Raw genomic sequence first — 13,660 nt, 5'->3', positions numbered from 1 at the left:
GGACTGCTCTCATTTCCAGGACATTGATGTGCAAATTGGCCTCTTCCTGGGACCATGTACCTTGGACTGTCTCAAGAAAGGCCCCATCCCAACCCAATCTGGGAGGCATCAGTGGTGACTGTGGCTTCTGGCTCTGGAAGAACAAAGGGACGGCCTTGGCACACTTTTTCTGAAAGAATCCACTAGCACTAGTAGGACTGCTCTCATTCCCAGGACACTGAAGCACAAATTGGCCTTTTCCTGGGACCATGTATCTTGGACTGTCTCAAGAAAGGCCCCATCCCGACCCAATCTGGGAGGCGTCAGTGGTGACTCTGGCTTCTGGCTGTGGAAGAACAAAGGGACTACCTTGGCATACTTTTTCTGAAAGAATCCACTAAAGAAGATATTCCTTGAAAACTTTGGGAATCTTGAATGGAGTGCTCAAAGGATGCTGAAGAACAGACCACTGCACTGAGAGACCATTGTAGGACCCGCATATGAAGTCTAGCTAGCAGGACTAGAGTTATTGCTGCTGCCATCGATACTAAGGTTTTGTAACACTAGCCTTGCTGGAGGATAAGGTTGGGACAGTATTTCCATGGCCTGTAGTCTGAGGGTACAAACTCTTGTTAGAGGCAGCAAAGCTATCTGTTTGATTGCATCTAGATGAGCACCACTGTACTCCAGAGTCTGCATAGATGTGAGTTGTGATTTGGTGCAGATGACCATAATGCCCAGGTAATGACATAACTGGAGGAAGTAATCCCTTGCTTGTATAAGTAGATGCCAGGATGGGGCAGTCAAAAGCCAGTCATCTAGGTATGGAAACATATGGAATTCCAGCAGTCTCAGGTGAGCAGTTACTACCGTCATGCATTTGGTGAACACCCTGGGGGCTGTGGTAAGGCCAAAGGATAGTGCTCTGAACTGGTAATGACTGGCTCCCAGCCAGAAGTGCAGGTGTCTTCTAGAATGCCTGTTCATTTTGATAAGACAGTACACATCCTAAAGATCTATCGAGCACATCCAACTGTCCGGTCACAGTAGAGGCAAAATGGAATAAACAGTGACCATCCGGAACTTTGAATATTTTACATATTGGTTTAGTTTGCAGAGATCCAAGATTGGTCTCAAGTCCCCCATCTTTTTTTGGCACTAAAAAGAATTTTGAGTAAGCTTTGGATCCTTGCTGGTCTTGGAGACATTTTGGATTACTCTTTTTCCTTACTATTTCCAAGGCTACTGCTTTCCTCTAATTGGGTGGTACGTCAGGGATATTTTTCATTTTTGGAGGAATTTGGGAAAATGGTATGAAACAACTTCTGGATACGATCTTCTGCACCCAAGTGTCTTCTGTGATGGACGCCCAGACTTCTGGGTGCAGAGATGAGCACCCCCCCCCCCACGACTGCCTCCAGACTGCAGCAGTCACAAAACCCTTTAGGAGTGCTGGTAGGGCTTTATCAGAGAAGGTATCTCTGAAGCCCTAGTTCTGCAGGCCGCCCCTGCCACTAGAGTACTGTCTTACATTAGAGTTCCCCTTTCTGCCCTGGGAAGAACTATATCCATGTGAGTCCTTTAAAAACTCCTGGGGTTTGCGAAATCGCATCTTTTACCACCTTGTTGATTCCGGGAGAAGGACCACTGAGGGATAGAAAAACAGATCCCAACAGCAAACAAGGTCTTTCTGTCTAGCTTACCTCTGCAAAGTGCTTCCTTAACTTTGGGGTCAAACAAGAATGATCCATCAAAAAGAACACTAATGAACAAAGACATGAAGGGCTCTGCAAAATCACATGGGCACATTCAGGCATGCCACCTGACCGCAATTCCTGAACCTGCAGCCCCAGAAGTACCTTTGGCTGCATGAGAAATCAGCCTCATGGACTCATTGGAAATACACTGAAGGGTGCCAGCTGTAAGGAAACTTTTCCTGTCCTCCACAGATATGGACCTTTAGAGAGATTTGGAAAGCTCTTTGGTCAAATCCCTTTGTAACCTGGTGAAATGTGCAAAATAATTCAAGGAACGAAGATCACCGAGGCATAAATACACTTGCCAAATCTGTCCATGGCCCTGGACTCCCTATTAGGAGGCTGGACAGATGAGCTCTGTTCTGTAAGACCCCTCCACCATGGCATCTAGTGGAACTCCCTTGCTCCAGTGGACCCTATCTTTGGATGGAGCTAAAAACTTATTAGGCCTCTTAGGTATGGGCTCTGTAGTATCTGGCTCCTTCCATGCTTAGGGTGAGAGTACATCGATCAACTCATCAGCCATACGGACCACCCAAAGTGTAGCTGGGCTAGCCCCAAAAGCCTCCAGAAACACTGACTCCTCTTGGGAAGGGGTTTTGGAAGACCATCCACCTCTCTGTTTAAGAAGTTCCAAGATCTCACTAAAGGAGACATCGTCAGGTCGAGATCTGGAGGATCCCTACCCCTCATTGAAGTTCATGTCTTTGGTGATAGATTCCTGAAGGGAATCTAGGTGTCTCCTTTTGCATGCCCTCTTCTTAGGGACTTCCTCAGTGGGGTGGTTTGCTGAAGTATCAGAAGTGGGTGCGGAGTCCAGTGTGAGGACTGTTTGAAGGCTAGTACAGGGTGGCTGTCCCAGTGGAATAGACATGAGAGGCTTAGAAGTTAAATTCAATGGAGAAAGAAGGACTGGATCCACAGAGTTTAAGGATGTCCTTTCTATCAGCAGAGATAAAGCCCTCTCCACTGTACCGAAGGTCCAGAAGAAATGACAGCCAGTCGCACCGGTGCTGAAGCTAGCTGCACGAACAAACTTAGAATCCTTATAGACCCCTGCCTTGAGGAGGGAGTCAGAGCCAAGTTGTTTAATGCCAAGGCCCTGATAGGCAATGATGGCTCTGACAGCTTCGGAGTTGATCCCAACTCCATGGAGCTGGCACCAATGTTTTGGCTCAGACAGTCATTCTGCTCCTAAAGAGACCAGAGTCGGACACCTCAAAAACATGGTCAGAGTGAAAGAACGGCCTGTCTTCAGATATGACAAGGACAATCTGAAAGATCTAGGAACTGAGGGCTCTGAAACAACCAGTTGGATTGGAGGAGGTGACATAATGTGAGTTTGAGAAGAGGACAGGTTCACAGGTGCGGTGGGAGATGAAGCAGGAAATCATTCACATCTGGATGTGAGCCCTGAGAAACTTCCTCATCATTCTATCCATCTCTGCTTCAGATAAGCTCCTGGAGGACCTAAGGGATGAACTTGTGGTCTGGTGGGTTTCCTTGGTGTTTCTTTCAAAAACGGCAAATGGAGGAGACATGGTACTGGCTCCAGGGAAAAACATGGAGATTGGATCCAAGGAGATTTGGTGCTGGAAGTGTTACGATCCAAGGTTGCCGTCGGATCTGGTTTCTTAGAAACTTTAGCCACAGGTTTGAGTACCAGAGCCAAATGAGGAGAATGGGCAAGGGACCGTTTCATGGACTTCTTTTCGTTTGGAGCAGAGTCATGTCTCCATTTGTTAGGTTTTTTGGAGAGGGTTTTTGAGCCATAGCCGATAAATTAGGTCCATTTCTTAAAGCCTGTAGACTTACCAGCTATAATGAAAAACGAGAGAGTGAATTTTTTTTTATAGACACGGCAGTGGAGAAAAAAAAATACCAACAACTGTATTTCAAAAATAGCCTACAGTCAAGACAGACAGAGAGAGAGAATACTAAGGATGGTAATTAGAAGAACATCCTCACAAGAGTAGAGAGGCCTAACTAAGAAAGCATCTGAAAATGCCACTGATATTAAACCCTGCTACTAAAGTTAAAAACAAAAGGAGTAAGTGATATAGTGATAAAAAAATATTAAAAATAAAAAAGCCTCACAAATAAGGAGTATACAGAATCCTACTGAACACTTTAGCTCGAGAGCAGAAAATTAACATCTGAACAACATGATGGCAAATGAGATCTGAGATATGTCAGGACGGTGAGTCATTATGGTTAAAGGGATGAGCTCGAGTGCTGGCTCCAGGACTTTAGTAAAAGCAGCTGAGTTACACCGATCAGTTGAGGAATGAACGAAAATGACAGCATTACATCAGGTGTCAATTGAGGAAGTTTTTTTTCCTATAATAAAGAGCTTGCAAAGAGCAGGGTTTGACACAGCACAACAGGCCAAGGAAAAGACCATCTTGGAGAAATTAACAGGTCACAGGAAAATAAAGACAATTTTTTGCCTATCCAAGTAAGAGTGGTTCCTTAAACCTTGGATTCTGTAGGTTATGAAGTACTGAGATCTTTGTAGCTGAACTAGGTTTTCAGAGATACTCGTTCCAAATGGGGTGAATGAGGGGCATAGTAAAGGGGAATTAGAACAACTTGGGATAATGGATGAGAACCTATGATAGAAAAGGTGAGAGAAGTTTAAAGATTTTCTTACAGTATGGAATTTATGCTTTTTTTTTTGCTTCCAGCTTACTACTCACTTCACACACACCCAAGTTCTTCCACTGCTTCTTTGTCCATGCATCATCACCTTGTGGCTACCATAGCATATCCCTTTTTTGTGTGGATCCTGTCTGGATGGAAAGGGCCTCCAAGCCATAAAGGCTATGCAAGCTCTCTGCATCAAGGAGAGAGCAGAAATGGAGCTGCGACCATCACACAATACCAGTCTAGGTTTTTCGATATCACACAGCACTAATCTGGGTTTTTCTATATCTCTAAGTTCCAGCCATAAAATGCAAGCATTAACGTCAGGCTGGATGAGCAATGAGGAATATCTCAAGTGTATGCTCTACCTAGGGCCCCACAGAATGATCACATCTTCTCTGACCTCCCACCCACAGCCCAGAATGTATGTTATAATATGATTACTTAGCAAAACTGCACTATCAGGCAGGAGGAAAATGCCTTTTATCTTCAATCAGAAATCATATGTGGTATGTTCATGTGTTTAACATAAATACTGATCATAAGGTTTCAAAGTCATAATGGCTTCGATGATTTTTTTCCTTTAATACTGAAAGTGAATATCACATCAGAGAAAACAGTTACAAAGGACAAAGTACAGCAGACTAATGACAAAAAAAGGTTGGAAGATTAAAGAGCGTTACACAAGCAAATTGATCAAATGCCCTGAAACTGGGAACATGTGGTTACATTTCTTTTAAAGCTGTACAAATGCCAGCATACAAACAATTTTCCATAAAGTTAAACATGCAAAGTTTTCCAGCAAGGAAATGTAGCATACCAAAGTGTATGAACCCATAAAGCATGGAAAGCCTGTAGCAGAATGTCAAATACTGAAGAAATCACTGTATGCATACACAGTGATAATTTCACTAGAAGGTGTAACTCAAAAGCCATTTATCAGAAATAACTTGAAATGGGCCAAAATACTCACCAGGCAGACGCAAGTTAACGACTCTGTCAAACAAGTTTCTTTCTGCTGTCACTCGGTTTAAGACCTGGTTTAGCAGCTGAAAGGGAAATAATTGCACAAGTTAGCAATAAAAAACATATCTTCCAAAATATGTTCTCCCCTAATCACTAACTCTTCTAATGAGAGCTAAATCTGTTGCAAATACTGATAAGAGTATGTAATGGCATTAATATAGCTAACAAGAAAAAAGTGCTAAGGAATAAATCATAGCATATGACCAAGTGCTTAAAAAGGTTTAAATCACATTTTTTTTTTCAACATAAGAAAAATAAATGGGGGAGAAAATACAAGAGGGACATAAAAGAAATACAGAGTAACACCATAAAGCATGATGACCAGCTTAGTGGAACCAAAGGTCAGACCTTCAGACTAACACAAGGGCAGTATGTACAGAAACCGATGCTCATTATCAGTTACTGAGATGAGAGATGCAGACAGCTACCATAGCTTTGATATGTAATCGACTGCTACAAAGGGGCCAGGAAAAGAAGGTCTCTGTGTAACCGAGACAGAACACTGATGAAACTAAAAATAGCCATTTTACTCCCAAGAGGATATCCAATTCAGCAGAACAGAACTTAAGTGAATACAAGGCATCTGTTCTTAATCAGCAGTTGTTTATTATCCTCCTCCATAAAGAAAAAGCTTTATCAGTAAGCTTGAACTTATTTGTTTGATTATGACCTGAGTAAATGAGCAGGTCGCCATGGATATTTTTCAGTCACGACCCAAGCAAGGCACAAAAAAGACAACAATGTATTAAAGAAAAACAAATATAAACATTTCATTTGCATGCAAACATTACAGAAAATGGGAGAACTGTCTGAGACAACCAAAGCATACAACATCCTCAATTTTGCTAACTTCACATGTCATATATGTGTTACGCGTCTGTGCACACCCATGCATCTAAAATGAAAATTATGTATTTAACATAACAATAGATGCACATTGTCTGGCTTTCGCCCAGTTCAACTAGGGGTTATCAGATTTGACCTTAGCATTAATTCTAAAGCTCTTCGGTTCCAGGGCTCTGGACTCTTCCCCTACCCATAATTCTCTGAACTCCACTTCAGTACCCCAGATCAAGTTTGTCCCCCATTAGTTAGTATATCCATATCTAGACCAACACACATATATATTATCAATCATATAAACCCTAGTCAAAACTAACTCCAGAAAACAGGAAAGAAAAAATGTCAGGGTTATGGGAAACAGGCAGTAAGAACTGTTCACAGACAGGGCATGCCAGAGACAACCCAGTCATCAGAAACCTACTTGTGACAATTTAGGAAAATTGCAAATAACTGGAGAGAATTATTCATGCTAAACTAGACCCAGGTGAGCGGAAATAGTCTTTTAAGGAAATTAATTCTCATATATTTTTTTTAAACACTATCATTATTCTTTGTTCAAGGCAGATGAGGACGTTGAAGTAATTCAAGCAACATTAGCTGTGCGTCTGATATTTATACAAACATTTAAAATCTAAAAGAAATGAATGTGCGGGAAACCATTACAAATGCTAAGGAATACATGCCATTGGTTAAACATAGAAATGCTTGCTTGTCATTGGAGCTTTACTTTAAGGGAACACGGAAACAGTTGAATCAAGAGTTATTGGTCATACACGCTTATGTTTGGACCAGTCTGAAGATTTCACCAAAAACATCTACACACCTGTAACATGGGAACCTGAGGACTACTGCCATTTCTGGGTGATGGAAAAGTAGGGTGTCTAATAGATTGTGGGAATACTGCCAATAAAGAAGCGGTGGGCCGGGTTTTGGGGAGTGTGTCAACCAATTAGGGACTAATGTTATGAGGGAAAAAAAGTAATCAGATACAATCTGAAAATCTCATTTTGAGAGAAATTAACATGTGGTATAAGGGACCAGGGCCTGAGGGATTAATCGATGGACTGGTGTGGTTCAGTGTTGCAGAGGAATTTAAAGAAGAGAAAAAGAAGTCGGGGGGGTATCGATGGGTTTTACACATGGAGTTTAAATCATCACATACAACAACAAAACTAAAGGAAACAAATAAAAAAAAGAAGTTATTTCTTACCATAACGTTCCATCTGTGTTGTTGATCTTACTGGAGTACAGCAGAGACTGGTGCAGAATATAGATTTAGTTTACTCTGTCTAGACCAAATGGAAAATCTTTTCCATTTGTCAGCATAAAGTTTTCTGGTGGATGGTTTATGCAAAGCCAGAATAATGTCATGTACTGGAGGGGGAAGATTACAATGCCTGGCGATCATCAGAAGTGGAGAAGCCAAGCTGTGAGCTTGAGACTGGTCAAGTTCGGAAGGCTCAACCCTTGGGGGTGAGAAATCAGATCTGGAGTTGGATCCAAGTTTCACGGTTTGCAAAGTAGATGAGACCAGAGAAAGGGGAACCATACCTGTCGAGGCCAATATGGTGCTATGAGGATCATTTTGCAAGTGAAGAGCTTTCTTCAGAACTTGAGGAATCAGAGGAATGGGAGGATAAGCATAAAGCAGTCCCGTGGGCCATTTGTGGATGAGAGCATCCCTCGGGGACTCCCCCTGCGGGGGAATTAGGACGAAGTAGTTGCTACATTTGTAATTGGACGGGGAGGCCAATAGGTCACAGCAAGGCTGGCCCCAATGGTTGAAAATCTTTGCCGCTAAGTTGGGGTTAAGGGACCACTCATGAAGCAGGAGAATGCATTTGCTCAATTTGTCTGCGATCACGTTGGAATTCCCCGGGATATGCATTGCTATCAGAAAGCGGTTGGAAGCTATCGCCCATTGTCAAACTCTCATGGCCTCTCAACATAGGGAATAGGACTTGGTTCCTCCTTGTTTGTTGATATGCCAAACTACTGACATGTTGTCGGATTGGATAGCAATTGTTCCCGAAGGAATGGCAAACTGAAATGCTTGCAACGCCAAAACACTGCCCTCAGTTCTAGAATATTTATATGCAGATTGACCTCTAAATTGGACAGTGTGCGCCTTGGGCAGTCATTCCCTGAAAATGCCCCCCACCCCCATCCTATCAGGTATGCATCTGTGGTCACAATGGCGCTCGGCTGAGGGGGTGGAAGGATCGGCTCCAGTGTTCTGCCTCTGACTTCATCCACCAAGAAAGGTCTTGTTTGCATCGATTTGTTATTGGAATCTGGATGGACAACGGGTGGTGAGTTAACAAAAGCCACTGTAGGAGTCTCATGTGAAGCCTTGCTAGGAGTACTATTGGTATAGATGCTGCCATTTACCCTAACAGCTGCAGGACCTGTTGAGCCGTAACCAAGTCGTGGCAGAGTATCACTCGGAGCTGGATCCTTAGTCTTTGAAGTCTGTGATCTGGGAGAGAGATTAAGCAAGAGAGGGCATTGAATGTCACCCCTATAAATTCCAAGGATTGAGTTGGAGTCAGACTGGATTTCTCCCAGTTTATAGATATTCCCAAGTAATTTGCCAAAGACAGGGTGTAGTACAACGCTGTTACCAGTAGATGCTTGGTGGGGGCGGTGAGGAGCCAATCGTCCAGATATGGAAACACCCGGAATCCTTGCAGTCTCAAGTGAGCTGTCACTGCTGCCATGCATTTGATGAACACTCTGAGGCCTGTAGAGAGTCCAAAGGGCAGGGCACGGAATTGATAACTACTGGCTCCCAGCTGGGATTGAAGGAGCCTTCTGGAGTGTTTGTCCATCTTGATGTGGTAATACGCATCCTGAAGGTCTATCAAGCACATCCAATCGCCTTCCTCCAAAAAGGGGAAAATGGACTGAACCGTGACCATCTGGAATTTTATCTGGCTGACAAACATGTTTAAACAGCTGAGGTCCAAAATTGGTATCCAGTCCCCTGTCTTTTTTGGCACCATAAAGAATCTAGAGTAAAATCCGGATCCAATCTGGTCTGGTGGGACTTTCTGGATGACTCTTTTTAAGTACAGCTTTTCAATTTGTAGAGCTGCTTCTTCCCTTAGAATGGGTGGAACATCTGGAATTCATTTTGGTGGCTTTGGGTAGGAGTCGAATGGGATTTAGTAACCTCTGGCTATTATCTTCTGCACCCAAGAATCGGTGGTAATTGATAGCCAGTCACTGGGGTGCAGAGAAAAACGTCCCCCGACTGCTTCCAGAGGAAAGCAATTAGGCCGCTCTTCAGGAGTGCTGATAGGGTTGTCCAGAGAAGAAATCTCTGGAACCCTGATTACGCAGAACCCCTCTGCCTCTGTAGGGGTGTCTTCCAGAAGAGTTGCCCCTCTACCTCTGGGGGTGAACGTGTGTCACGAAAAGGACCCTGAGAATTTTTCTGCCACAATTTCCCACTTCTCTGGTTCCTGAAAAAAGAACGCTGAGGAGTGGAGAAACATACATCAATGGCAGACAGGGTCTTACCGTCCTGCTCACACCTGGCTAGCATGTCCTTCACTTTAGGGCCAAACAGGGAAGATGCTTCCAATGGGGCATTAAGGATGGAAGACTTAAAAGGATCCGTGAAGTCACATAGGCGCATCCAGGTATGACGTCTCATAACTACAACTGAATCCGCAGCTCTAGCCGCCCCTTCGGTTGTATGGGAAATTAACCTCATGGACGAATTAGAAATTGATTCCAGGGTCACTAGCTGCAAGGCTACCTTGTCATTAACCTCGTCAGACACCTGTCCTGATACAGTACCAGAGAGTTCGGAGATGAGGTCTCTCTGGAGTCCGGTGAAATGTGCCAGGTAGTTCAAGGACTGAATTGCAAAGGTCAATGAAGCAAATACTCGCTTTCCCAGTATGTCCACCACTCGGGATTCCCTGTTAGGCGGGTGAACAGTATGGCTTTCCTCGGCGAGCTCTTTCTTCGTGGCTGCCGCCACCACCATCGCATCTACTGGTAAACCTTTTGACCAATGTGGATTTTCTTCAGGGGGAGAGAGGATCTTGTCTGGTCTAATGAGGACTGGCTCCACAGCATCAGGGTTCTTCCAGGCGCGCTGCACCACAAGCTTAACCAGCTCGTCTGCAGGCGGGGTCACCCAAGAGGTAGATGGTTGAGCATGAAAAGCCTGCAGAAAAACGGATTCTTTGGATGAAGGGTTTTTGGGCTTCCAATCACCCCTCTGTTTCATGATCTCAAGGATGTCCCTGAAGGAGACATGACATCTTCAGGGGGTGATCATGGGGAGTCTTCCCCTTCATCGTAATCTGTATCCTCGGCGAGGGGACTCCTCAGGGGAGTCCACATGCTTCCTCTTGCATGATTTCTTCCTAAGAACTTCCTCAGTGGGAGCTTCTGAGGAGAACTCAGAGGAAAGGGCACCCTGCAATAGGGTCTCCTGCGACTCCCGTGCTCGATCCAGGATGGTGACCTGCGACAGCTGGCATTCAGGGGGAGGACATAATGGTTCTGATGCCGAAGGCTTGCCTACAGAGGCCAGAGCCCTCTCCATCGCCTGGAAGGCAGGGCCACCCGAAGAGGGGTAGGAGCCCAGAACTGAGAAGGACAACCTTTGAACCAGAGTCACACCACGCTCCGTTGAGCCCGCTCCCAGGAGTGGAGCCTGAAGCTGGATCTGTACTTACAGGGCTCCTGGCACCATGGACAGCACTGTAGATAGGGCCGGTGTCAAACTCGGAACCGAGGAGCCTGTAGTCCAGTCCCGGGACTGAGGAAGACCATCAGTGCAGAGGGCTTCAAAACCTGCAAGGACGACGAAGGAGGAGAGTAAGATGTAGTCCGTGAAACAGAAATCCCAAGTCCTAGAAGAGACTGGGTTTTTGAATCAAAAGTGATCCCCCTGGCTGTCAGCAGCTGGTCCACAAGGCGCACCACATCTAGTTCGAGGAGGCTCCTGGTGGATCTAGTGCATATCCCCGAAGGGAACTCTGGATGCTCTAGGAAGGGACCATAAACTTGACCCAAGAACAGGTCCACAGACAGGGAATATCTGGTCCGTGCTTCCACATCTAACAGCACCACCATCTCCAATTTTGAGAAGATAGGGGCAGTAGTGTCCATCTGAGCTAGTGGAACCGGGGGAAGGCTCAGAGCCAGAATTGGGGTTGAAGTCAATATCTTAGCTTCAGTCATAGTCGGTGCCACGGATGTTGGCGGTGCTGATGAAGGCCGCACCGATGCAATTGAAATAGACGGTACCGAAATCGGTGCTGTAGATGAAGACTTCTGGTCCGGAGCAGAAAGTTTCGGACGTTTTGGTTTTGATGGTCTTTCCTTCTCACCAGAGGGTGAGGAGGGAACAGAATGTGGCCTCTTTCTCTCTTTTTTAGGAGGAAGAGAACCCTCAGACGCGGAGAGAGCCTCTGAAAAGGGAGAATTAAGAAGGCCCTTTAAAATCAGTATATTCTGATGCTCATTCAAGGTACGTGAACTAAAACCCTGACAAATAGAGCAAGGCGGTTGTACAGAGAAATGAGTTACTCCCAAACAATAAACACAGTCATCATGAGTCACTATTCGGCATTATTCTCCCACACTTCCAGGCATTGTTTGAAGCCTGAAGTGCCCTTTTTTCAGACATGTTAACACCAACACAAATAATACTGTACCAGAAGAACCAGACCACAACAATAAAAACAATATCACAACCACAGTTTAGTTAGAAAACACAGAAGAAAATACCAACAATATTGGAAGATTGCCACAGGGGGTAGAGAGAAGGGAGTGTACCAACGATGGTACAAAGATCACCAACAGGTAGTGGACAGGAAAGTTGGAAAAGAGGGTTGAGAAACTTGGTGATAATTAGGTACAAGGAAAAAATAAAGCAGAGTAAGGTATCACACTTTCCAATAAACACTTATCTATCCAAAACATCAAAATATCATAGACTTAGTTGAGAGCTGGCTTGAACGCGACTTTACGGCTATGGGGCAAACGAGATCTGGGGTAACAGGGAGAAGGGGATTATGGGTACAAACTTAGCTCGAGAGTTTTTGGCTGTGGCACGAGCTTGGTATAAGGCTGACTCGGTTCCGAGGACAGAATCGAAACCCATCAGTGATGAATGGGATGAAGATTAACAACATCAGATGATAGGTTTTATAGCTAAAGGGCTTATTAAATCATGCGGGTACATTACAGCAGTGAAACAATTGAGCAGGGTAATCCAGCAAATAAATGGTACACTACCAAATGAATAAATAATAAATAGTACTGTCTAAGGCTCCCTAAACTGAAAAACTGCATATAACTAAGGTGTGTGATCTTCCCAAAACAAAAATTTAGTGACCATCCCCATCTAAAGAACTGTTGTAGAGAAGCGGGAGGGACAATAACAAAATAAAACTATAATAAAAACTAGAAGGACTAGAAACCATAAAACAGGTGAAGATTCTGAACCCAACCAATGTCGTGGCTGTAGCCCTATGTGACTGATGGAAATTCGATAATGAAGTGCGCCACAGGGTGCACCAAAGCAAATGGGGATGCTTGTGTTTTGGTCTGCCTTGAATGGTTGTGTGGCCAGTGACAAAGACCAAGTCCTCAGGGGGAGTAAATGGCAAAGAAAACTACGGGTATTCACTGTGTGTTGAAAAACAATGGAAGAACTTTCATTGTGGGACTTCTGGTAAGAGGACAAACAGACAATAATTAAGGGCATCTGGGTGCTAAATTGGAAGGGGGGTATAGAGGGCTTAGTAGAGACCTGCTTGTGATAGGGTTGATGAGCTGAGCAATCAGAAGATGGGAATAGGCCCTGAATGACTGGGTACCGAGAGGGATGAAGGATGAATCTGGTTTGAGATTATTTTTAAACTGTAATTTTTAACTTGACTGGTGAAAAAATAATGGGAGAGAGGAAATAAGCAAACAGGAGACATGGAAAACAAAGACTGCTGGAACAAACTAGGAGCGCTGACGGGGGGGCTAGGGTTAACCTTTGTGTAACAATTTGGAAGGGGGCAGGTGGGAGGGAGGTTAAACCGGATGAAAATCAGACAACGTGGATCTACTGCTACACTAAAGACATAACCTTTGCATCCAATGTTGTCTATTTTTGTCCAATTTTGGAGCTTACCTCGGGCCTCTACTGAAAATGGACATGTATCCAGTTGGACTAGCCCGGTCAACAAATGTAAAATAAATAAAATAAACAATTAAACTATGGGACAGATTCCCAAGTATACAGACCTGGGTGATATCAAAGGAGGACATTCCAGAGGATAGTGGAACCAAAGGAGGAATGTGATCTAGGTTGTTCATCAAGCTCAGAATGAAATACAAAGGGATAAACTGTTGACAAATTAGCTGTTGCAAAGATTATCAACAGG

At 44.3% G+C, this 13,660-nt stretch overlaps 1 protein-coding gene across 2 annotated transcripts in view; it reads right to left on the bottom strand.

The window, feature by feature from the left end:
* Positions 1–13,660, bottom strand: part of RNF123 (ring finger protein 123) — a 4,282,987-nt gene that overhangs the window by 1,369,349 nt on the left and 2,899,978 nt on the right. For both annotated transcript variants that reach the window (XM_044077780.1, XM_044077781.1), the window contains exon 34: positions 5,356–5,431. In XM_044077780.1, the coding sequence (XP_043933715.1) occupies positions 5,356–5,431 (76 nt within the window). The remainder of the gene's footprint in view (positions 1–5,355; positions 5,432–13,660) is intronic.

This window comes from Protopterus annectens, chromosome 7.part0 (genome assembly GCF_019279795.1).
Source record: "Protopterus annectens isolate FY-2018-M chromosome 7.part0, PAN1.0, whole genome shotgun sequence".
NCBI lineage: Eukaryota > Metazoa > Chordata > Ceratodontiformes > Protopteridae > Protopterus > Protopterus annectens.
Note: the sequence above shows the minus strand (reverse complement) of the source record. Positions and strands in the feature narration are given on the sequence as shown.